Genomic DNA, 27,342 nt, shown 5'->3' with positions numbered 1-27,342 from the left:
ATTACCCAGACGCATATATAGAACGAGAGGTCAGTTCAAGTTTGAAAAGGTTCATGGGCTGCTAAGGTAATCTTTTAATATTTTATAATCATCAGAAATTTGTAGTTGGTATGTGTTGGTGCGGTGATATTACTGTATCTGTCATTCTGTCCATTGTGATAGGTAAAACCCCAACTATTAGAGAGATGATTTTATTTTAACTTCTTAATACTTTAATTAATTACTTAATTAATTAATTTAATCTTTTAATTAGAAATAATATTTGCGACTCCGAATGCTAATACGTTGGTGTGGTGTTATTGTCGTTGTATATTTAAAATATGCAGACACCTAAAAATTAACGAAACTTAAGTATACCCACCCAGCATTATTAGAAATTATTATATTGCAGCTCATAAAAATATGAAAACACAGAAGTGCTGAATAAGTGGCCGTTATTCCTTCTGTTATTACGGCACTAAATAGTTCAAACAAATTGCACATCCACGCATATCTAAAATCACTATAAATCGAATATAATGGGTCGTAAGTTATAGTAGTTCAAAGACAATAACCACGGACCTTTTTTTCTAATAGTCTCCTGTAATATTGTGTTACAAAGCGAAAGCTATAAAATACTTGTCAGCACTTATTTAAACAATGCGAACTCGGTTGTAGCAATGAAAAAGGCGGAACCTAGCAAGCACATTATAGCCACAGCCTGGACGCATATCTTTTTCCACCTAAGGTGACAAACAAAGATTTATAATTGCAGAACAAATAGTAGCAGACAAACATACAATAACACAATTTTGTGTTGATCAATGTATAATGGCAATCCAATTATCTGACGTTTGATGATCTTATTTCAGATCTACTCTTTAATAATATTTGTAGATTTCTTATAAAGAAAATGAATCTTTTTCAAGACATTGCATTTTTATATCAACAAAATAGGGCAAATTAGTAAATAGTAGGCGCTATTAGTAAAAAACTAAACAAAACTAAAATAAAAAATATCTTAAAGACCATATATTTTATGGAATAGAAAGATTGGCTGATATCTTTCATCAAAAAGGGACACAACCGAATATTCTGAGATGTTAAGAATTCAGATAATACTTATACAACCATTAAATGTTTGTAGGGCAATCCAAAATAGTGGCATCGATTGAAGAAACCCCGACATACGTCGAAAATATATCATATACAACCATATACTCCGTAAATTATTATCTACAAATTAAAAAAGTCCAAATTTGAAATAGATTTTTGAATTGATTCTACAAAATGTCCGTTTTGAGATAGGTCATTTTTGTTATTGACATTATGAATTACGAAAACTCGTTTTTTCAAATCCGGTTGTTACAAAAAGAGGTCAGTGAAGTAGATAACAGCATATGGTACATTAATGCTAACTTATTTTTTTCTGATTGGCATACTAAACGCAGTTTGTTGGCGCTGTAGAGTATTTTATTTAATGAAATTACAAAGAATTGAATTTTTCATCAAAACACCTTCTAATTAATATCCTGTTTAAAATTTTTGTGTACTGTTTATTGTGAATTAAATATTGCGCTCGCATGTCAACTGGTTTTGAACAAAAATAAAATATTTCCAGGAAAGGCAGGTCGGACTAGACGCTCCCGTAAATTTTCACTTTTATATTTCGAGATGTTGCCACGTCTAGTATAGCAGATTTCATGGTAACGTTTTCTAACGGTAACGAAAATTATGAGTGACAGTGTTTATTTTAGGTTAATAATTTTGGACATGGTCCGATCTACGTAAAGAACAAAAAGATGTCCAGAACCGGTAATTAAATTTTTATACAATAAAATAAGCCCATTCATCGTATAAACTTTACGATAATAAATCATAATAAATTATCTTAACAAATATAAAATATATATATAAAATAAAATTGACTAAAACTAATGAAGCCCGTTGAAAAGCTTAAAGTTGTATTACTAATACAACCTAATACGATAATCGCGAAAGAAGTTTTGAAATTTGAAATACACTCAATGTTTTAATGCAATTTAATTTTGACGTAAATCGCTATAATAATCTCAAAACTTGGGCTTTAGCAATTTTAGCAAATATAGACGCTGTGGATTCGTTTTAAACGACGGTAACATATGTAAATATTGTCAAGTTCATGTTCGCCGGTTGTAATCTTTTAATTAATGATTAATAATTTGTGTTTTTCTATTGCACATATGATTTGTTTAAGACCGATTTATTTTCGGTAAGCTAATATAAACGAGGAGCCAGTACGGCAACCTTGGAATTTTCTATATGGTTAGATAAGGTTGAAAAGCACCGTAAAGGCAGTATAATGAATTTGCCCTGACAAGTTGCTGGCTACGACGCAAGCGGTGACATTTTTTATTTCGGCGTAACTTGTAAACGACCAACTGGATAACAACAAGAATAAAAAGCTAAAATTAAAACGCTTTCAAATTTTATTAGGAAGGTTAATGTACACCTCTGCCATAACATCAATGTCATCAGCTTTATAATTAATAAATTGCAATATATAAATTAACATTGTGTTAAATGTATTATTAACAATTCTTAAATGCTTCAATTTAGCATTTGGACAGCATTTAAAATTATAAGATTTGGTTTCTTATTTGCATTCCTACTTTCCCCAAATATTTTTTTAAATTATGTGGCACTCCCCTACGTTGATTGATAACATGTTTTACCATTAACGCATAACGCATTTTTAAAATCCAATAACACTTAGCCGCTGATTTTATCGAACAGGATAACAAATACAAATCTATATATCGTCCACACGTCTGCTATACAAAATTGTGTTTTACATACCTTCTCATCTTAATCTACTTCAACGTACGTCATTTTCTTTCTTCAGCTAATTGTAGTTGGTGACTGATTCTTTGCTATACCGAATTTAATTAGAAAATATATACTCAGATAAAGGGTCTTATATAGTATTTATTTACATAGATGTTTACCATTTATAAAAAAAATAATAAAAACTTATGACAAATATCAAAATTAACTATTTGATGAGTATGACACTATTCCTAAATCTATTTGAAGAAGCATCAAACAAATTAATATTAAATTTTACGAGGTTTTCTTGATAAAGCGCTCTAATATGAGTAATCGCGTATAATATGAAATTTTAAATGTTTTGCTATGTCGTGTTCTCAAATTAGGTTCAAATTTGAATTTAAAATATAATGGACTACTTTAAATAAACACAATAACTTACAAAATTGTATTGAAATATTAAGATTTATCCCAATTCACTTAGCAAAAACGTATTTATGATGTTTTTCTCTTAATCAAATTGTTCTATTATTTGGAACGCATCTGTAAATAACGTTAGTTTTTGTTTATAATACGGATTAATGTTTCATTTGAAGAGAGTCGAACAGTCACTTGACTCCCTCGTACATAGTAGGGTGTAGTACTAGTACTTACACTTCCCCCCAATGATTCCAAGGATACTTTAAAACTATTTTTAAATTACTAAGTAATAGTATATTATGCATCAAGTGCGGTAAACCGCAGTTGACTCACGAGTTTATTTGACACGAGCGGAGAATTATGTTCAAGCGAAGACGAGGTGACTTTTTAAAAACTTCATTTTCAAAATACAATCGAAAATTAAGAGTTTCTGCAGCAGCAGTTACAACAAGAATAATCATATTACTCAAAACTAAGACTTTATAGGATCGTATACGAAAAGCTGACAATGTGAATCTCACGGTCTCTTCGTAGTACCATCGTGGCCAAATGCTGACATCGTAGATCTCACGGTGTCCTATCCTTATTACGTAGAAATCATAACTGGAGCGAGTTTTTAATAAACGAGTGAGTTAAAAAGTTTACCGAACGTGTTGCATACTACACTTTTTCTACGACCGTTGGTTTTTGTGTACATTTTCGCAAAACACGATTACATTCACTGACATGACCGTCAAAATTCAAAGCGTGGGAAATATCTCCGAAAACATCCGATTGCTCTCAAATCCGTGGGGTAAAATCCCGCAAATGTCCGAAGTGACGCTTCCCGCACGCTAGATCGGTGGGTAATTAGGTATTTTACAGACGGGAGTAGAAAAATATAATTTTTAATGAAACACTAAGTGATTTGGGTTAAACCTTAATATTTTAGGTTTAGGATTATACCGTTAAAATATTTCCAGTTATGAATGAATTACCCTGTACATCTCTGTTGCACATCCAATTGTAAAACTGTAATTTATCAAAGAAGGTTTCTGAATTAAAATTACGCCTTTTTGCAGTCATTCAGTATTCGCACTACAAATTCTACGCCCCATTCCAAATTTATTTCGGGAACACATTTTCAGACATAAAAGGGCATATATAAAATTTTTGGAAAGCATAGTCAACAAAAATCCCGCTTGTAGTGCTAATTCAACAAAACACTTAACCCCGACAGATAAGTTCAAAACAAACCGAACCGCACAAGGGAAGGTTTCACACTCGAAAACGGTACTTGACATAATTCAGCACAAAATGGCCCATCATGGGCCAGACACTCCAGATTCATTCTTTCCGCTAGAGAATCGTCCCGTACCTACCCAGTCGCTGCGGGAATTTCGTGTCATGCCACAATAGCCCAGCGGCAGACTTGCACCCGTTTTTACGAGAACGTAGAGTATACAAAGGACCTGCTTCTATAAATCTCTTCAACATGTGCCTATTTAGGCCCTTAGAGGCGGATCAAATGATTATCGGGCGGCAATCGTTCGCTTATTGTTGTCAGATGACAATGTGATGATGTTACTTGCTTTCACTAATCGCCGGAAACGATTGTGCATTACGAGCGTCACTACCACCTTAGAAAATGACATTTTCGACCCCAGAAATTGCACTTTTCCTTCTACAGCTGCCAAATTTCTTTGGCTACATTTTAGTTCAGCTGGTAGCTTACTTTTACATATTATTTTTTCTACTGCCTACTCTAACTAACTCTCTAACTCTACAGCTTTATGAGGGTCAACCGGGGCAATTGTAAATGCTACCTAAATCAAGTTTAAATTTACCCTACTCGTAGTATTTAAAGAATCACATTGTTTTGATGAGTTTGTTTGGCTAGTGCTTCTCAAACTTCTGTAAAAATTTCGATTTTTCGTTTAACACAAGTGTTAAAAAGTGTATGTAAATGAATTACTGTCAAGGTAAGTGGGAATCCGACAATTTTCCAGAATTATTAAGGCTTTGTTTTCTCCTTATTTACTTGTTTCAAATGTTTCATTTTTATTACTAAGATATTTTGCATATATCGGGCAAAAATAAACATGGGGTAAATGTAAACACGTTTTTATATTTTTTTATTTGAGATGCATCGAAAATATGTCTGCGAGACAAATTGACCATATAAAAGAAAACCTCATTGATGCTGTGGCAGATGTTCAGAACCACAACAAAACTTACCGGGAAGCTCAAGAATGTTAAAATATACCTATTGCAGTAATTTCCACTGGTCCAGGTCGCAAAACAGCACTCTCTGCCTAGATTGAAAATAACATTGTGGGATGTTTGCTTGCTAGACCGAAAGCAGGCTACCCTTGTGGAAAGGAGGAGCTGTTAACCCGTATTCAGAATTATGTACAATCTGACAATATAACAACACCTTTTGTTAATGGAAGATATGTTGAAAACTCACAATCACCCTCAAAAAAGTTAGTAACACCAATATTGAAACAACTCAGTTATTGAGAGGTGTTAACTACAGAGAAGAACAAAATATAAAAATCCTAACAGACTGAAGAAGCCTGGAAAGGAAGATATGAAAAAGAAGAGGTCGAAAAAAACAGAGTTCCTCAAGTGACGATGATTCAATTGAATCCTTTAAAAGTGATTCAGAGAGCCCCTGGGAAGAAGATTTGAACAAAAATTAAGAAGTAATCAGCACTCCCTTATGAGCTTTGAAAAATGCTGATTTTGCTTTTGTCGAATTCACAAGTGGAAAAAGAAATACGGCTGTAAATACTAATAATATATATAAAATATTTTATCATTTTGAAAATAAAGTGCCGTGTGTATTCATTCCTGAAATACTCTTATTTTAATCCCCATTTTCTTATTTGTTGTTCAACAATGTTAATTTGTTTGTAACTTTGTAATAAATTAGACCAAGGTTTTCAAACATAAACGTCAAATAAACTATTCCAAAATGGAATCTTTTCAAGCTTATAATGGTATTGTTCACATATACCACTCAGAAAATGCATTTTCTTGAACCTGTTTCGTGATAAGTGCCATATAAGGTAAACATTGACATATAATTTTCATTATTTTATTAAAGTAGTCTTGGATTTTTCTTATTAATATTATTCTGCATTTTAAAGTTTACGGTCTGGGCAATGCTCTAAAAATTATTTAGTAGTTAATATTAGAACAGTAGAGTCATAAAACATCGTTTACTATTACCACGGTTCACCTTCAATACTGTCGCGAGCTACTTGGAGCGGTTCTTTTACTTTAGTGACGGGTTAGAAGCGATCGAATGTTTTCGGTACATTTAAAAAAGTGATCAGCGTAGAAAAACTATTGCATGCAACGCACTTATAAACTTCTGCAGACACCAGTTCATTAAACTCTGGCTCAGCTACGCTCGGCTCTCATACTCGTGACCAAAGTATCTTTGTGGCATAATAATAATATACGCATTCAGTTAAAAAACTTAATCTTTCATAAAAAGCATTATCAGCATTTAGTTTTCAGCTATCACGCTTCCATGCTGTGTGTTGTTGTGATGTTTGATGTCGATGCTTTTCTTCATACTAATACCGAACTCTAATGAGTTGTCATTGGACCAAAAATGGAATGTCTAGTAACGGAAACACGGAAAAAAAATAAATGCAAATGATCAATAAAACCTTCCCTTCTCGCTTTTTCTTTTGACTGAAAACAGTAGAAAAACTATTTTATACGTTTAATATTATGTAGCAGGGAGGATCAAGGACACCTTTTTAAAAGCTATACTTTATACCGCTTCACAGCACCAGGTTCACCTGTGCTTGAGACCAGTGAATTTTCCTCATCCTGGTCATCGTTATTTCATCTCACTCATGCGGAGATACTAAATTTACCGATGATCAAAATATAGCATCAAATGCATAGTTGGTAATAGAATAAATCTGGAAGACAATATTTTACTGGTGAAACTAAAAGCACTTGGGACTTCGATTGTCTTTATTTGTCTCAATTACACAACGTATCGGACAAATTTATCACTATATCAAGTGACAACACACTTACAATTGAGAATGCCTAATGATGCATCTGTCTAAAATGTTGTATTAAGTCAATTAAAGACAATAGACTTCTTTTAATTTCAACAATAAAATCTTTTTCTGAGAAAGCGCCATTTTGAAAAATGTATTTTTTGTATTAACTTGATTTGATATTTCGAAGAACAATTAGAGCCTCTAACTGACTATCGCATTCAACGATTAACATTATAAAATCAACTGAATTACTTGCTTTTAATTTTTAAAGTGGTTCATAAATAAAATTGTATTGTTTTATGTCCATTATATTTCGAATTGACGTGCGCATTCCAGCAACAGAATACAACTGCCATAAACATGATTAAAGTTGACAACATTTTATTATTATTGATTTTTGGTGTGCTTCTAAATACAGATAAATGTTTCGCAATGACATTTTCACACAAAACTGATACTAATCTTTAATTACCATCTGATTAACGTAGTATTAAGAAAATGTGACAATTTTAAGAACCTAGGTGTAACGTTTGGCACAAAACTCTCCTTCAGAAATCTCGTTAATGAAGTCTGTGGAGGTACACTCAAAATGCTGAGATTCATAGTGAGAAATTCTAGAGATTTTGCAAGGAAACATACTTTAAAACTGTTACGCTATAGTTATGTGCGCTTGACACTAGAGTACGTTTCAACGATGTGGCAACCAATATTTGGTAAGTACATCACTCAAATTGAAAATGTACAGAGAAAGTGTCTGAATTTTTTTCACTTTCATGTAAATGGTTTCTACCCGGCTAGGGGACTGCCACAGAGTGATTTATTACTAATGTTTAAGGTTCCCCCGCTGTTGAATCGTAGGAGGTACCTTTCATTTCAGTTTTTATATAAACTTTGCAATTCATTAGTGAAATGCCCTGAGTTGCTGAGCCAGCTCAACCTTCATGTTCCTTCATTACTCTAAGGGCATCATATAGTAACTCCAAGAACCATTTTTTTGATCAAAGGTCCTTTCTATCAGTTGATGAAATTATTGAATGATTGCTGTAATTATATTGACGTTTTTTGTCTTAGTCGCTCACAGTTTTCCACATTAATTTTATGTTTCATTGTATGTTTCACTATTACTTTGCTATAGTGAATATAGTCTTAAATAGCTTCCTGCAAAAATTTCATAACAAATAACAAACAACTTACTCTGTTATAAAATGTCTACAATTTACATTTACGCAAATACTAATTCGTTAACCTGTGGAACTGCTTCCGCATGAGAACACTTCTCTATCCCTGTTACTTTCCTCAGAGAGTACCGCTCTTCGCTTTTAATACTTAGGCCAAAGGTATTTTTTTTAGTCATTTAAAGTTTTGTTTCGAAAATAGACAATTTTCTAGGACGTTTGATTCTGATGAGATCCATTCCGATTTTAAAACTTAGATTAACAAAGTGAGATAAAAAGTACATCTGCTAATAAAGGTCCCTTCGGGTGCGTATTTAGAAAGAAAACAAAAAGGCATTCTGCATAACTGACATATTAAAAGCAAAGTGTCCACCGACGACTCGACGGGTCGCTCGGAGGTTTTCAGAAAACACATTAAACTGCCATGCAGGCCGAAAGCAGCATATAGGTTTTGAAATGAAGGCTCTGAGAAAACAACAAGTGTCAACCGTAAGGAACAGCGCGGGAGTTAATGGCGCTTTTCGAGACAAAAAGGCACAAAAAGGACTCCGAACGACAAAAGCAAAGAGAAAGAGAGAGATCGGGGCAGAACCATTTGGCCAGCACATGTTAACAGGAAATATTTTCTTGTGGAATATTTGCGGTGTTGCCGCGGACAAAAATAGGGAAATCTTAGCAAGATGTCCGGCATCTAAAGAACCGTGCAGATAATTTTTACAAGACCAAGGTAAATAAATCATAAAAATCGAACAAGTAATGCGTGGGAGAGGATGGCAGTAAAGGAGGAAACTTAAACACCTACTGGCAGAAGATGTCACATTTTACTTTAAAGATTCATGGAGATGAAAAAACGATTAGTTAGAAAAAACAATGATTTTTTTTAATGCGGGAATAATCAAAATAAGGACGAACAGTTTTGATTAGGTACCAACAACAATATACTTTAATGTATACTTTTACATTGAAAAAATAACGAAATATAATTAGCAAACTACATTTTTAAATGAGTTTATAGCCTGGTTATAAAAATTTTGGTAATAAAGAAAAGCGCGCCACAGAATGCAATCAATGACAAACAGAAGTTTTCGTTTTTAAAGTTTTCAGCACTATAAATAATGGAAAATTTAGATAGGTAATATAAAATATAAAATAAAAATAAAAATAAACGAGTGACGTTCGATCAACCTTTTTTATGCCATGCCAAATGTACCGAAAACATCCGATCGCTGTCAACAGTGTTTAATGAAACTGACGTTTTAAAGTAACACTTTACCCGCGCCTGATCAGTGCATAATTGGGTATTTTAGAGCAGGCAATAGACAAAAATACGACAAAAGAGGCGATCTCAAGTAGCAATTAACCGACACATGAACAGTTCTGGCAACGCTGTAAGAATATGTTAAATTAAAGTTAAGAAATACGAACATCGGTGATTATTATGAGATGGAACAGCTGACAGATATATTTTGTTTTTATTTATATAGATTTTTTTTATAAATGCAGCATTATGGATCTTAGCACCGGGAGGCGGCATGTTTTACAAAATTTTAGCACAAATATAATGTTAAAAATGCGTTACATATACATATATACGTACAAATTTTGACTGAGATATTTTACGAAATATAGGAAGTTTGCAAGTTCCGTAATATCTCTTTTGCATCGTCTTAAGTACTATACTTTCTTCTACAACCATACAAAATGTTGCTGACGAGAACATTTATAGTTCCTTAGGGATAACGTCTGACCGCTATTATTTCCGTAACTGTATGAATTTCCGTAATTATGTTGCGTTTACTTCGTGGAACAAATATACACTTTTTGAACTAGTTACACAAATAACTCTTTGGCAGCTATTTTATGTATTAAAAATAAAGTATTTTACATAGCAAGCGTTGTATGAATAACGATAACATAATTAAAAATGAATATTTTTTAATTCAATTCTTATTAATGTAAATATTATTAAAGGCCAGTCAGAGCCGTTGTCCAGTACACGCCACGTACAGTGCCGTATTCAAAAATGATCCGTATGTTTTGACGAGGCTTTTGACACGGTTTTCAAAACTGACAAACAGAATTCCTGTGTCAATTTACTACATCCAGTAATAAACTAAATAAAGATGTCATGCTGCGAAGTAAGTTTACAATTGCCCTGCCTGACCAGCATTACCTCTGGAACCCACTAGCAATTTTTCTGTCAATCAATAAAAAATCTGCTCAATTAAAAAAGTGGATGATAAATTTTGAGTCAGCGCGTTTAGTTGAAGCGACACGATATGCTTATATAAAAAAGAAAAGGCAAAAAAAATGTAGAAAAATTATTTTTGGCTCATCCAATGGTTGGTTAATTGACTTGACTTTCAGATGAGCAAAAGGTTCTTTCAGTTTTCTGTCATAAATAGATACCGGCGTTAGTGCACATTAGGACATCAGCTCCGTTACGTAGTGTTGCGAACCACTTGGAACGTTTCCGGTACTTTAGTCACGGATTTGGGAACAATCGGATGTTTTAGGTAGATTTTAACCCCGCAGGATATTTTGTTCGTTTGGCAGTTTTTGATAGTTACATCAAAGGTCACTCAGTGAATGTATTCGTAAGGTTTTGCAAAAATGTACCCCAAGACTAATGATCGCAGATCGTTTTTAAAGCACTCGCTACGCTCGTCCTAAATTTCATTTTTTAATTTTATTTAATAAACTATTTTAGTACGATCATCGCCTGTGATTTTAAAGCACCTAATTTAAATAGGGTAATCAAATAGTGTGCTAAAGTAATATATCTCGTCTATTATTTCTCTTAGAAAAAAAATTTAAATACAAAAGTTATAGATGAGGCTAAAAGAAACAGTTTAAAATTATTTTCAAATATACAGGCTGATTCATAAATATGTGGGAAATCAAATTTAAATATTTTTAAATGGAATACCCTGAATATTATGATATTAATGGATACTCTCTTGTATACTCAACCGCCCAATTTAGGGTTGTTATGGTCTATACTGAGTGCTTTCGGATTTATAGCCATTTTTTTTGTAAAAATGCGGTGTGTTTAATACTCGCCGTTTGCGATAGCTGTAATTTTATTATGCCAACAATTTTATAAAGTGGTATCCGTATCTTGAAGTAAGTAAATGTAAAAAATATATATTCGTAAAAAAAAACTGGAATACCCTGTATATTAGATTTCCATTAATTACTCCTATTAATGTTCCTTTAATTTTATTAAGCATATATCTAAACTTACCGACAAAATATTGTGCGAAAATATCAAAAAATATTAATAGGAATATTTAATGTAATTATAATATGCAGAGTATTCCATTTGATTTTTTCACAAAAGTTAATATTTTTCGTTTTGACTCACCCTGTATAAACGTTCGAACTAACTTCAAGATAAGCATACGATAAATGGCTGTACCACTTTATAAAATTGTTGGCATAATAAATTACAGCCGTCGGAAACGGAAAATATCGGGTATTAAACACAATTTTGACGAAAAACCGACCATAAAACCGAAAACACTCGGTATAGACCATAACATCCCTACATTGAGTGATTGCGTATAAAAGGGAGTATCTACGGATGCAATAATGTACAGGGGTTTCCCACATATGTCTGAATCATCCGGTATATTTGAAAATGATTTTAAATTGTTTCTTTTAGTCTTGTCTCTAACTTTTGTATTTAACATTTTTTTCTAAAATAAATAATAAATGATAATATGCAGTTTGAGACGCTATTTGGACGCCCTGTAGAAATTTACAAGAGCCACTTGATAACGTGTTTATGATGAGCTTGTAAACTATTCTAAGTCTATTTAAGAAACGTAGATATTGTTTTCCCTTTCAGTATATTTTTTGTAGACGTTCAGGAACCACTTGTGTCTGCTTTTGCGAATATATCACTAACGTCCCAAACAAGGGTTCGATCTTGTATTATAGTAAATCGAAAATACGCAGCGCCAGATCAGAGCTGTCTGATATGTAGGATTTTAGTTCTTGGACAAGATATAAGTTAAGTTAAGTTCGTCCGATCGAGATATATCGAAACATATCCGATCTGGACACATAATCTTTTCATTTATGGGGTGCTAATGACATGGGTTGTGACCATATAGGTATTAGATAATGCAGTGGAACTACTACGGTAAAGATCGCAGGCGGCATTAGTATTTTTCGGGCATGCCCCTACATTTCACCGATTAACCTGCACTTTTCGCCATTTTCTTTGTAAACAGCGAACAGCTTTTACCGAAACCTAGGCATATTTTGACAAAATACTACCGCAAAAATGCCGATCTACCAGTGGCCATGTTGGTTGTCGAATTCCGCAAGGTCATTCGCTAAAAATGAGATTTTAAATAGCGTGCATATTCAATGGATCTTGACAAAAACTTTTTACGTAGTTGCTTCATGAATTCCGGTGCTATCAACATAGGCAGGGCCTGTATGGGGTTAGTAGCCGTATGGTTGTAACAGGTTATTAGGTTAAGGCGTATGATATGGCAACGCTTAACTTCAGACCCCAAAAAAAGAAAACGATCACATAAACGTAGGTCCGGAAATCTTTAGCATCCAAGTTTGCTTAAAGTAGATTTGAAGTCCGCCCCGGGAGGTATCTTATCGAATAAGATTATCAACGCAGCTGACTTAAGTTATTTCCTTTGACTAATCTCACAAAAGTACAACTTTTTTGACTCCATACATAATAAACTTAGTTCTACAAAATTTTCACCAAAGAAAACGATCACTCTGCTACAAAAGTCCGTTTAAAAATATTTAATATCCAGTATCTTGGATTTTTTTCTTTTTTTCGATGACGAATCTCCAACTGACCGTGGACGTAATTTTTTAAAAACACTCTATAAAAATATAAATATATATAGGTATCTATTTTAAATCTGTTTTTTTAAAAATATAGATTGCAATTTTTTGCCCATCATTTTTTTTAATTCGTATGCGCATTTTTCGATGTTTTATTATAAATTTTATCTTTTACAACTATTTAATAAAAATATTGATAAAAGACATACACCTGCTATGTGTCCCAGATTCGCTTCTCTATATTGGGACCTCAACTTCTAACTCCTCCTAACTTAGTGGTAACCGGCTTCAGATTTACCATCGCTCAATTGGTTTGGTTAATATATGCGAAAAAGCGAAAACGGTAGATTTTGTTTTTCGCCAGTAAACCCAAATCGGTTGAATTGGCAGCAAAATGTGACATTGTTCGCATACTTTCTTAAGATGAGTAAGATAGCGTATATGACAGTCTCAATCGTCTTCTGTTATCTTGCCACCCACCTTAACCTTTCATTTTTCATATGGTCGACATAGATATTGGATTTTTAATTTTTCGAAAGAGTGCACAAAAGGTTTTATACCACTTAACATTAATATTAATAAGTACACATAAAAACGCAAAAACGCATTGAATTTTCAGTAGAAGATGAACATAAAGGACGATTTCTCAACAAGTCAGATGTTATGTAAATTACCAGCTATGTGTTTTTTAAATAGAAAAAATTTAAAAAAAGTCTTCTTTAATTTAATTTGCACTTTACGAGTAAAGTAATGTAAAATCTAATTACACAATTAAATAGATTTGCAAAATAACGTGGATTGACATTTTTAGCAATTGGTGACTATTTTTCGTACAACTCTAACAAATGTACTTTCGTTAATGTTTCTAGATATTCCCGAAACTGTTTGTCTCAAGGATTCTATAATCTTATATAATCATTTTTTTTGTGACCCCAGAAGAAGAAATCCAAGGGCGAAAGGTCAGGGAATCAAGGATCGGACCATTTAATGAAATAAGTCTTTCGTCAAACTGCCCGCTTAAGAAGTTCCTGACTTACATAGTGTTAAATTTATGATTTTAATAAAAGAAAGCGTACTACTGATTAAAATACAACTTTGAATTATTTAACGTCAAAGTCAAAGCCCCCTTAGACGGAAAAGGGTAACAAATAAATCATGGCCTACTTATAAAATAATACTGACCGGGAAATTTTACGCTCATTCCAAAAATCGAAAAATCCAATATGCCAACCATAAAAAAATGAAAGTTGAGGCGGGCGAAAAACAAAATCCGCCATTTTCGTTTTTTCGTCGATATTTCTCAAACTAATTGACCTATCGTAAATCTGCAGCCGGTTATCAAATGCACTAAGTTTCCTCTAACCTTTACCGTAGGTATAATAGGGGCGGAAATCCCTGTATAGAGTTGTATCGGAAGTAAGTAAACAAAGAGAACACCCCATTCTATCATTTTCCTTTTTCTTATGCAAACTTAGGCTCATTTTTCAATCAAAGGAAAAAAGAAAATTAAAGAAACTTTCAATTTTCCGTTTAAATTTTTGTAATTTAACTAAGAATACCAAAATATAGATTTGTTTTTTATTTACATATAATACACCCTTACACCCTACGGGTAGAAAGGTACTAGATTATATATATATTTACATATAATACGGGTAGATATATATTATCTTATACAAATAATAAAATGATATATTATGCTTAGCGGTAATGAAACAAAAAATGAGATGGGCCATTTAATATGTGCATGCATGGCGTTCAGCAACCAACATGGCCGCTGATAGTTCGTCAATTCAGGTTTCAGTGTAGATGTAACATTTTTACTGCAGTATTTTCGAAAATATGCCCAGATCTCGTTGAATGTGTTAGATAGATTTTTTTTATTTGACTGAATTATAATACATAGTTTACAGCACGTCTGAGTACAAAAGAGAAAACAATATATACAATATATACATATATATATATATATATATATATATATATATATATATATATATATATATATATATATATATATATATATATATATATATATATATATATATATATATATATATATATATATATATATATATACATTAGAAAAAATCCACAATAAAAATAGGTAGAACAACGTAATACATAACATATAAAAGCAAACGGGAATAAAAATGAAAAGAAAGGAAGATGCCGAACACAACCAAACGGTGGCTACCATCAAGAATCGGGTAATCAGGTAATATCTTTTATCTTCTGTTGATCGATTCCTCTACAGAGTAAAAAAATGCCCAAAAAAAAAATTTTGGTTTTAAAATTTTTATATAGGAACTTTGTAACTTGATTTACAATTAAGTTGTATAAACTTAGGTCCAGAGAGTTTTTCATGCTTTTAGTGTATTTAAACTTCTTAGTTCTTCCAAATTTGAGAAGGAAGTGAGATATTTATAATTAACTGAGTGAATTGAAAACATGTTTTTTGAGTTATGAATTTCTAATACCGTGTGATACAGTATACCGATGACAGTGGTATAACCCCAAGAGTCTAAAACAATGGTCTCTATATTCTGCGTTGGATATAATTCTGGTTGCTCTTGACACTTGAGAGGCGCTTTACTAAATAAGCAATATGATCCTTCCAAGAGAGCCTATCATCCAGGGCTACACCCAACAACTGCCGCAGATCTTCCTTCCGAAATATTTACATTTGTTGAAAACACTGACGAGTGTTCAATTTTAGGCGATTCGCTGTAACCCACATATTGGCATGTTCTTGTGCCAACTGTGTTTTCCCTTCTAGTTTCTACATTCGTATTTCATCTTTTAAATGTGGTCATCTGCAAAATTAACAGCAGTCACAGGGTCCATATGGTCAGAGAGATCATTAATATAAACTAAAAACGATAATGGACCCATAATAGAACCCTGTGGAACTCCGTGCGCAGTTAAGTAGGTGAAAATGCGCGGAAGATAATTGCAAAAGTTTTCGTTACTAACATGAAAATACTTTGTTTATATAATCATATTTATAAATTTTATTAATTATATTAATTGCCATTCCAGTTTAGATGGGGTTCACTGCGCGTGGCGATCTACAATGCCGTCAAAGAAGGTGGGTCGGCGGGACCTTAATCAAAATCGGGTCTGTTAAAAATTTTAAAAATCATCACATCAAGAATCTTCGATCTAATTAATTTGACGGCAAATTGTCTGGCACAGAAACATCAAGATAGTGCCGCACGGAATGGTCCAGTGAACAATTAAAAAACACGGAACACAATATCAGAGGCCCGATCGATCCTTCTCGGTTGTTTTGTCACATAACGCGCCGGACCTCCTGGTCGCAGCGTGCTGTGTTAGGCCCACCCGCCGCCTGCCATGCATAGGTTTCAACGGCCCTGGCCGCAGGCCGAGTTTGTTTTTTATTTCAACGCGATCTCTGGACCAAACGACATCTATATAAAAGTGGTTTTCGTTATCGCTATCGAGCGGGAGAGGATTTGTCTCGCGTTTGTAAAACGAATTTGTCCACGCAACTGGAATTCGTGAGCGTTATCTCAAATACGACTAACTACGAGCGGTGCCCGTTTGTATAGGTAACTCAATACGCTTAGACAAGTTCACAGACTACGAAGCGTACGCGAAATAATCGATTAGTTGTTGTTGGCTACCTGCGTCTATTTTATTGAATATTGATAGCAATATCCAAACGTTATATTTGATATTTATAAGTTTAATAAACGACACTTTAGTCACGAGTAAGTTTTGGCACGAGAGGAGTGAGTGTTTGATACGAGTGACCAAAGAAGTTTATCAGATGGTTGCAGCTATGCTTTTTGAACGACCATTGATCTTTGGATAATGAGAAATGTTCGAAGATACTGGCGGCCGTGGGTGACAAAGCTGGTGTCTTAAAGTGACACATTCCGCACTCTTGAGCGTTGCACATACAGCGAATTCGAACTAAAATGGCAAATTTTACAATAGAAAAAGACAATTCGAAATGGAAATTCCCATCTTTCCATTGCACATTTGTATTAAAGAAAGAATGGGATTAATTACTTTAAGATTTAGCGATATAATTCTTACTGATCATTTAGTGGTCAAACAATACTTCCTATACATATTCGAATAAAATAAAATATATATTAATCTGTCCTGTTAAAAACATTTCGAAAAAAGCGCATGCAAACTGATATACCGGGTGACACAAGAATAACTTTTAAACAGTTTGAGATAGCGATCTGAAATATGGATATGTTTTTTTTTTAATTTTTATTCAATTTTTGAAAATTGTGTCTAGGAGGCTGTGGCCATCATAAATGTTATTTACCGAGTCACTGATCATATGAAAAATTGTAAATTAAAGTTTTCTTTACTTATCTAATGGCAAATAGTATTTAATGTAATGAGCTGTTAATTTTTTCGAATAACCTAGTTTTTTCAAATAGCACCCTAGTGGGAACAAAAACTTTTTAAAATCGATACTTTTTTGCAACCTTTTGACGCAAAAATTTTTAAAATCCGTTAAAAAATAAGCTCACAGGAAGGAAAAAACCTGATAAGTAAATCCATTTTTGGGCATGATTGAAAATTCAGACAGTTTATGCATTTTTATCTGATTATCAATTTTGTCGTGTTATCATTTGGATTATCATGGAAAACAATAATCAATTTACAAATGTAGAAAAAGTTGATATGATTCTGATATATGGGGAACGCAGAAAAAACTCGACAGGCCAGTGCATTGTATGCAGCCCGCTATCCGGCATGTCAACTTCCTGCACATTCTTTGCACATTCTTTAGAAAACTGGAATTGAAAATGAGAAATCCACAAAATAATCGACATGATAATTTTATTATAAGTGAAGAAATGGAAATCAATGTTGTGGGATACGTCAACGTAAATCCAGCTGCGTCGCTAAGAGAAGTGGCATTAGAATTAGACATCTTAAGAAAATCTGTGAGGAGAATTAAAAAAAAAACACGACTATTATTCTTCTCAACTTCATCAATATCTTTATGAAGTTGAGTTTGTAAGAAGACTTGATGATATTGTAATTTTCTGTTAGATAAACATGACGAGAATAATAATTTTGGTGTCAAAATGTTGCAAAAAAAGTACCGGTTTTAAAAAATTAATAGTTCATTAGATTAAATGCTATTTGCCATTAGACAAGTAAAGAAAAATTTCATTTACAATTTTTGCCATGATCAGGTGACCCGGTAAATAGTATTTATAATGGTCACGGCCTCCTAGACACAATTTTCAAAAATTAAACAAAAATTTAAAAAAACAAAGAAAAACCATCTTATCGTACTTAGAAATGATTTCCTGAATCTAAAAATGCAAAAAAATAGGTTGTGCCGTTTAGAATACCATAGTTACTGTCGTTTCCGTTCAAACCGGAAGTGCAACCATTAACTACATATTGTCAAATAATTGGGAACTCAGTCTATATTAACCGTTTCAAATTTCAAATCGCTATCTCAAGCCGTTTAAAATTTATAGTGTTCCCACTTTCTTGTGTCACCCGGTATTTACAAATTCGAAAACGTTTTTAAAACATGTATTGAACGGAAAATGTATGTATGTATATAGGTATTTTTTCAGGAGTATTATTTCATTAAATAAGCATATGTTACTAAATTTGTATATTTAATCAATATTTTTTATTTCTTGAAAAGGACGAAACTTTCAATTTTCGGTTTAAATTTTTGTGACTTAATTAATAAGTAAACAATACCAAAATACAGATTTATTTTTTAGTTATAAATAATAGGCACAGGTAAGTATGCTATACGAAAATGAAACAAAAATTGAAATGGGCCATTTAATATGCCCGGCGTTCCGCAATCAACATGGCCGCTGACAGTTCGTCAATTCGACAGGTTTCAGTGTAGATGTAACATTTTTACTGCAGTATTTTCCAAAATATTCCCAGATCTCTTTGAATGTACCAGTAAAAGGAGATAAGTATGTGAAATGGCTGTATGAAAAGAAAATACATTAGTGAGTGAAATTTAGAGGCAAGCGCGAAAGATAATTCCAAAAATTTTCGTTAATAACATAAAAATATTTCATTTATATAGTCATATTTATATATTTTATTAATGATATTAATACAAAGTTAGATAATGTTTCATGCAATAAGTTTAAATGCTTTACTCAACCTAAAAAAAATTAACTTATTAACAAATTATTTTAAAAAATTAAAAGCAGTTTTATCAACGTTAGAAGTGAATGTTTTTACTCAAATTTGTAGTCCTCTTTTAATAAGATTATGAGATTCTCTCAAACCTTTTATCTGATTTAAATTTTATTGCATATTACACAGATAATTTTAACGATTCTCCCTTGTTTCTATTTTGACCTTTCTTAATGAGGTTTCTGTTTTTGAAAAGAAAACTAATTCCATTGGTAGATCTTGTCTAGGAAGTCTTCAAATTGAAATCCATTAAATCTTGGGTAACCAAGTAAAAAAAATGTTCTTAAATAATGTTACTTTTTATTAATATTATTTTTTGAATCTTTTAATTAAAAATGATGGGTGATCCACCAATTACATCACGCGAACTCTCCTCGATGTGACACATATTAAATTTTGTATTTGTAAAATTAAAATAGCAGAGGAATTTCAACTATATTCCATTTTTAAACCATGTTATCCGCTCCAAAGCAATGATCACAAATACAATAAAGGCGTCATAAATTAAACGAAATTTATTTTAACGAGTAAAATGTATTACATTAAATTTAATATTTGTGAATAATAAAAATATTGACTACAAGATCTGTGATGGGTTATATCAAGAAATTGAATTACAATAAATAATTTCCAAGAATTCCGGAAGAATTCAAGGAATCGCAAGTACATAAGAAATTATTATTTACACTTTTCCCTTTGCGGTTTACCCCTCATTTTTTCATTAAATAAATATTAAATTACACAATTAAAACACACGCGGATAGCAATGTACCATTTTTCTAAAACTATCTTCTTGTGTTTGTTACTTTGTTATTTTTGTAAGGTGTGTCGCAATTGTTACACTTACGTTTGTTATTTATAAATGAAAAAGAAATAATTAAGCACATCCCATGAACACTTTCGTCACTTGCGGTCTTAAAAAAATTGCGTTGAACAAACTCGACGTTTATTGTACGAAATTAATGACGCACCAAACCATTCATTTTAAAGTGGCGAACATAAACAGCGATTTCATGAATGATCTTCTGGCGGTTTTTCCTTGTTTCGTATCACGGAACGCGTATGCGTTTAAGATCTTGCACACCCGTTTCTAATTTCCACTTATCCCGGTCTCGCATACGAATTATGCCTGTGTGTGTACACTTACAATGTTATATTTGTCCGTGTCTGTTAAAACGTCCAACACTTTCGGATTTTACAACCAGCTTGCGAACAGCTTGTCGTATTTTTGTTATTCCTTTTTAATTTTTAACCCTACCCGTTTGTCTCTTACGCTCTGTCGCTGCGCACGGCTTCCTTATGTAAACATAAGTGTGTGTGTGTGTTTCCACCGTTTCGTTTTATTTTGGTAATTATTTTAACGTCTTTTATACCGTGGACGTAGGAATACGACGATGGTCCGAACACGAAAAGACATTTTTTTAGTGGATTTAAATATTTCTTTTTCTGCGAAGGAGACACCACATAGTTCTTTTACAATTGTAATTTTAGTGTGTTGAACAATATACTAAGATTCATGTCACCAACAAAATCAATTCACTTAAGCAATTACAATGCATCAAACTATTTGATACTGATCAACAAATGTACTTTAATGTTCTAATGTTTTTTTTTTTCGATGTATAGAACTTTAAGTTGGCATTATTGTTCAAGATGGCGACCGATTTAAGTGATTTATTCTCAGTTTGGTTTGGCAATTCATCGTGAATAGACTCACGCCTGAACAACGCTTGCAAATAGTGCAATTTTATTTCGAAAATAATGGTTTTGTGCGGAATACGTATCAAACAAACAAAACAAACAAAATCGTCCATCAGAGCAGTTAATTCGATTAACCATGGAACGTTTCGCACCACGTTTACTCTTATTGACAACTCGCATCCCCAGAGACGTCGTATGGTGCGTACAGAAGAAGCTATTGCTGCCGTAGAGGGTAGCATTGAGGGAGACCCGCCATCGAGCACAGGAATTGGATCTGCGTCCATCCACTTTATGGAAGATTTTCCGGAAGGATCTTGGTTTACGTGCTTACAAAATCCAATTCGTGCAAGAATTGAAGCCAAACGATCATCAAGTAAGGCGTAGATTCGTCGAATGGGCCCAAAACGAGATTGCCGTCGTTCCCGATTTTCATAAGCGAATTTTGTTTAGCGATGAAGCGCACTTCTGGTTGAATGGCTACGTCAACAAACAAAACTGCCGCATTTGGAGCGAAGCTAATCCTCAAATGTATGTCGAAACACCGTTACCTCCAGAAAAACTGACTGTTTGGTGCGCTTTATGAGCTGCTGAAATCATTGGTCCGTACTTCTTCAAAAACGATGATGGCCAGAACGTTACAGTCAATGGTGATCGGTATAGAGCTATGATTACTAACTCTTTCATTCCTGAATTGAATAACCATGATGTCCAGGAGATGTGGTAAGCCACAAACGCTTGACCATTTAGAAGACAACATTCGTCGTGTTATTGCCGATATACGGCCACAAATGTTGGAAAAAATGATCGAAAATGGGACATCCAGATTGGACTACATCCGCGCCAGGCGTAGCGGTCATATGCCTGAAATCATATTTAAAATGTAATGCCACAAGATTATCTTTCGGATAAATAAAATTCATGTCAATCGAATAATCCATCGTTGTTTTATTGCAACTTAAACTTCTATACATCTAAAAAAAACACCCCTTACAATTGAAATATATCTTGGTACATACTGTGGAAATGATATTGATGCTAAAAAGTATTTTTTCTTCCGATGCTAAACTTTTATGCCAGAAACTCTTATCCAAAAATTTAACAGAGGTATGCTATTCTCAGTATGCATGTACTGTGCAGAATTGGCTATTAACCCTAACATTTGGAAAATCTAGTCTTTACTAGACTATATAAATAAAACCAACGCATTTCCAAGTAAATTTAAACATAAATATTTGTGCTGCGTGCCGATTACTGTGCCAGTATTTAATCTTCTCAATCATATTTTTATAGCTTTATACCTTTGATATTGACAAGGCTCGTGAACCTGAGGGAGTTCCGCTATTCCTAAAAAACTGTTGTTTCTTTTTCAAAACCAATATACAATAGACCTATAAGTATAATCGGCACATTTTGCCACAGCGTGTTGAATCTTAATTAATTAAGGAACAGTTTTGTTAATTTCAAGTTATTACATAAGCTTAAATTAATTGGAATGGATGAACATGGTTAAGTGGCTATTTATGTTATCATAAACAGATTTTTCAAATAATTGATCTTTAAAAGCGATAAACGTCATATCTGGGTTGCCCCAAGGGTAGCACCTTAGGCCCCTTCTCTTTGGTATAAATTAGAATTAGAATTAGAATTAGTCTGCTTTTGTTTTTTATTGATGACGTTTAACTAAGCTTTATTATTAAATCAACTAACGATTGTGACAAGTTACACTTAATAACTCAGTAACTTAATTAATTTATGTTACAGAAATGAAAACTCATTTTGATAAATAAAATATTATTACGAAATTATTTCGAGTATCAAAGATCTAGGAGTTAATTTTTGAAAGAAACTTCCACAGGTTATTGTTGTCCTTCCTTACATTGAAAACGTCACTGACCACATATCAAATGTTCTAAAGAACTATTTCTTTAGAACATTTGAGAATGTCAAAACCAGATTTACAACATGTCCAAAAATCTCTCAACATCTTCGATCCGTTAAAAACAAAATTCCATTTGAGATGTTTACAGCATTTCATGCATATGCGGCAAAGGATACATTGGATAGAGAGGACGAAAAATATCAGCTAAGCTCAAAGAACATGAAAATGCCTTAAGACTAAGACAAATAAACTCATCAGCAGTTGCGGAACACAATCACGAAACCGGACATAAAATTTTATTCGATAAAACTAAAATTCTTTCATGTAATCAATTCTTCTACCAATGAAAAATCCAAGAGTCTATAGAAATTTATAAGCAACCTAACAAGCTTAACCGCGACACAGGTCTTTACCTGTCACCAATATGGGAATCACAATATATAATCAGGTACAGAGTAAAATGAGAGCCAGTTTCAGTCAAGCTCTGAAGAAACCAACAGAAACGTTAGCAAGTTCGACCCAACAACAACAACCCATCCAAAAGATTTGTACATAGTCTATAGGAGTTACTCTATTTCATTATATGTTATATTATATTTCATATGTTACACGTGTTTGGACCCTCTTTTCCGATAAAAGCGACATCTGCGGGTCATAGGAGAAGAGACCTTAGAATCTTTTATTTTTTACTTAATAAGTTATTAACATTTCCCTTTTGTGTTTGTTGTCGAAATTTTAATTTATAATTAATTGGGCTTCTCCCTTCGGTAAATATTTAGACCAATATTGAACAGTTTATACCCTAGCTTTACAAATAAGTAGAACATTAATAATGACAAATTCGACATTGTTATAAGATTATAATGGGATGAACACTATTGTTTTTTGATAGTCTATGGTGGCGGACAGGTATGATATCAAATATTATTTATTGAGAACTAAAAAATTACTACAAATTATTTTGCTCGCAAAAAGAAAAACTTTGCCATGAGCGTGTTCAGTATAATGTCGCTTTGAAGCAGTAAGACCTTGCGACGTTCAACAGTCACCGCTGACTACTGACAGTTCATCAAAGCGACATTTTTTCATGAGTATTAATCAAAATACGTCCCCTGGTATTAAATTTTCAGGAAAAAACGATATGAGTGTGGGGATCACTGTTTAAACAGAAAAGTGCCAAGTTTGTATGCAAAATTTCTTTACGTAAATATTATAGTCGTCGGAGGGGCATCAGTTTCACAGTATTAATGGCCCCTATGTTATCTAATAGATATATGATTGAAAGCGAATTTTTGAAATTACTTTAAATTAAAAAATATTGTGTTAATGTTGTTTTCAAAGTATTATCAGCAAGCAAGGCGTATTAAGTACTAATACTTTTATGCTAAACACATTACCGACCTTTGCGACTACAATCAGCGTATTTTGGTAAAGCCGACGGAAACAGAACCTCAACTTCCAGGTTGGGAATCCATAATGAACATATTTGTAATTCAAAACGACAATGAAGTAGGATATATTGGTATAAACGCAGAACATAAGTTTATCCTCAATTATTTGCTCAAACAAATGGATGAATTGATATTGAGACAAAATTGGAAATGTTGTATATAAAATCTCGTATGAAACATAGTGTACCTATTGTGAGATAATGATTAAGTTTTGTCATATTTTACGATAAAAGTGATATATACTTACACTGATATGATTATTGTACTTTCCACTTTGCTTTCTCACTTAATGATTGCGCAGTGAAGTAAATATTTCGCTTATTATTTAGTTCGGCATTTGTTTTCTTAACCATCGGCTGTATTTACACTAGGCGAGTAGTTTATCCGAAATATATTTCGACTTTTGACAATCACGTTTCTTTGATAGCTTAAAACATAACACATACGTCTGATTCTCAACAAAACCGACGAACAAAGAGTCCTTTGAAACAGTTTGGTGCATCAGAATAACATCATAACTCATTATTGGAAAACAACATCCGGAATTAGAATTAGAAAAAACAAACGATACATGTTCCAAATAGAACCATAAAAATATGTGTATAATTTTTACTCGTGCTTATAAGTTTGCATAATCTTTCTTTCAGATTAGTTACCGAGCCGTGCTGTAGCCCGCAAAGTGGTCATTCTTCGTCCACTTGTGGATCGCCACCGGCTACTGGCATCATCAATAATGGACCGACTGCTGCTGATCCTTTGACCAGCTCTGCTGCAACCTGCCTGGCAGCATCCACGAATTTTGCAGCTGTTGCGGTCGCTGGCTGGCCGTTATTGGATGCACCGGGTAAATAAAGTTTTTTTTTTTATACGCAGCTTATTCTGCGAAAGAATCGTTTCTTTTTGTTAGAATGCAAATCCAGCTTAAGCAATTAATATTCCACGTGCTATTAAAATCAATATCCGTGCAGTTGCCAAGCAAAGGTAAACAACTTTGTGGTTCCAGAAGTTAAGGTTAGAAACAAAAGTTTTGTGGAGCTCTTTTTTAAGGTAAATTGAAACTTTTATATCGTAGAATTAATTATTTTAGAGCAGCCCCAATCCTTGCAAATGTTAAATAATTTATATATTATGTGTTAAAGATGTAGACATAATCTACCGTCCCTAGTATTAAGGATTGTTATATATTATACCACCTCTACAAACAAAATAAATTTTTTATTATTATTATTATATTATATTGTTTAGAAAACATAAATAAATGTCCTTACGAATTCGATAAAAGTAAAAAGTCAAAAAGTTTCTAGTATTATACGTCGGCGCTATACAATCAAATTGAATTTGCTTTTTATCCTTATTTCCAGGTATCTCTGGAACTTTATTTCAAATTCACATTAAAATGAAATCATTGTGTATATACCTAGAAAAGTTTTTTGTAACAAGAAAAACTGTACCATGCTGAAATAATTCAATAAAAATCATGACTCAATTAAAACATTTAATGGAGTCAAAATACAATACAATACAATGTTAAGCATTTTTTATAGGAAATCATAATGAATTGTGCAGACGATTGTTTAAGTAGAATATTTCGAACCAACTAAGTCTGCAAAATCAGATTGTAGGGAGTGAAACTTTGGAGGCTAAAACTATCAAATCAACTATGGCGTAATAATGGAACAAACTAGCGCTAAATTAATGCAGTTTTTGAACAACCCGAATTTTTAGTTAACACAGTTAAATACCGAATTAGCCATATACAACGTTCCATTAAAATAAGAAGGTTGTTACTTCATTTGTAATTTCAAGTGCCGCCAGCGCATCATCTGGAACATATTTCTTCTGGCTCGAAATAAGAATAATTTTAAAATGTTTGCTTAAACTATATAGGTTTCCTAAAAACTTTCCTGTGGGACCGGACCCCCCGTATGGCCTACATAACAGCTATATAATTAAGCAAAACGGGCAACCATGGAAATACGCAGAAACAATGTTTTACGACAAATTGTTTATTGTTGTTCACTAGAAATATTTACAGTCGGTGTGATTTGTGATAACATAGTCGATGATAAAACCAAGAAAGAAGGTGGCTCAGTATTTGATCTAGTTCCACTGGTATATTTTCTTCTTTTGTTACTTGTTTTACACAGTTAGTCCAGCTTTTTACTGATATTTTAGCTACCTCTTGCCGACTTACGTTTATGGTACTATCACTAAATTTTTGTGCAGTGTTATTTCTTCTGATATGCGCTTTCAACTCAGAAGTTTTAAATAAAATGTCAAGTTTCTACAAATATTCGTTACGGTCCATTTCGGGCAAGACCTACTTAATGCAGAATAAACATCTATTGGGTTGGGTTTTACCACGGTCTGCGGTTAAGGTACTGTAAAATACGTCAAAGCAATAAATGCACTATATTTTTGGCCGTATTATACCTTTATGTATTATTACTCCTCAATGTCGTACACTCCACAGAGATGCACTATTTATCGGATAAAAAACTGCTGCTGAAACTCGAAAGGCCGCCTTTAATTATTATTGATACGACATCAGGATCTCATTCTATACTTAGTGAAATGCATTTTTTAATCAAAATATTGCATGTGAGGAAATGCACGATGATACTGCAGTAGCAAGATGTTTCATCGTAAATACAAACTAAATTTTATTAAGGGACGTCATGATCTATTATTACAAAGAAAATACATGAATCTATCTCTCAATATGGCCGTACTAGTTATCAATTATAAATGCCAAGTATAACTGATTGTGTTTCTCTTACTCTGTTGAAAAATAAGTGGAACCAAGATGAAAATCTGTTTTATTCTGTCTGGCATTTTATTGCCGACTATGCCGTCACAAATCTTACTGACTACTTAATGCGACGAGCCCTTCAATC

General features: G+C 33.0%; 1 protein-coding gene across 1 annotated transcript in view; it reads left to right on the top strand.

The window, feature by feature from the left end:
• The window catches only part of LOC132700557 (eyes absent homolog 2), a 64,050-nt gene that overhangs the window by 23,548 nt on the left and 13,160 nt on the right, over positions 1–27,342 (top strand). The window contains exon 3 of the mRNA XM_060667958.1: positions 25,093–25,289. Coding sequence (XP_060523941.1) covers positions 25,093–25,289 — 197 coding nt within the window. The remainder of the gene's footprint in view (positions 1–25,092; positions 25,290–27,342) is intronic.

The sequence above is a fragment of the Cylas formicarius genome, unplaced genomic scaffold (genome assembly GCF_029955315.1).
Source record: "Cylas formicarius isolate icCylForm1 unplaced genomic scaffold, icCylForm1.1 PGA_scaffold_10__41_contigs__length_53128322, whole genome shotgun sequence".
NCBI classification, from domain to species: domain Eukaryota; kingdom Metazoa; phylum Arthropoda; class Insecta; order Coleoptera; family Brentidae; genus Cylas; species Cylas formicarius.
Note: the sequence above shows the minus strand (reverse complement) of the source record. Positions and strands in the feature narration are given on the sequence as shown.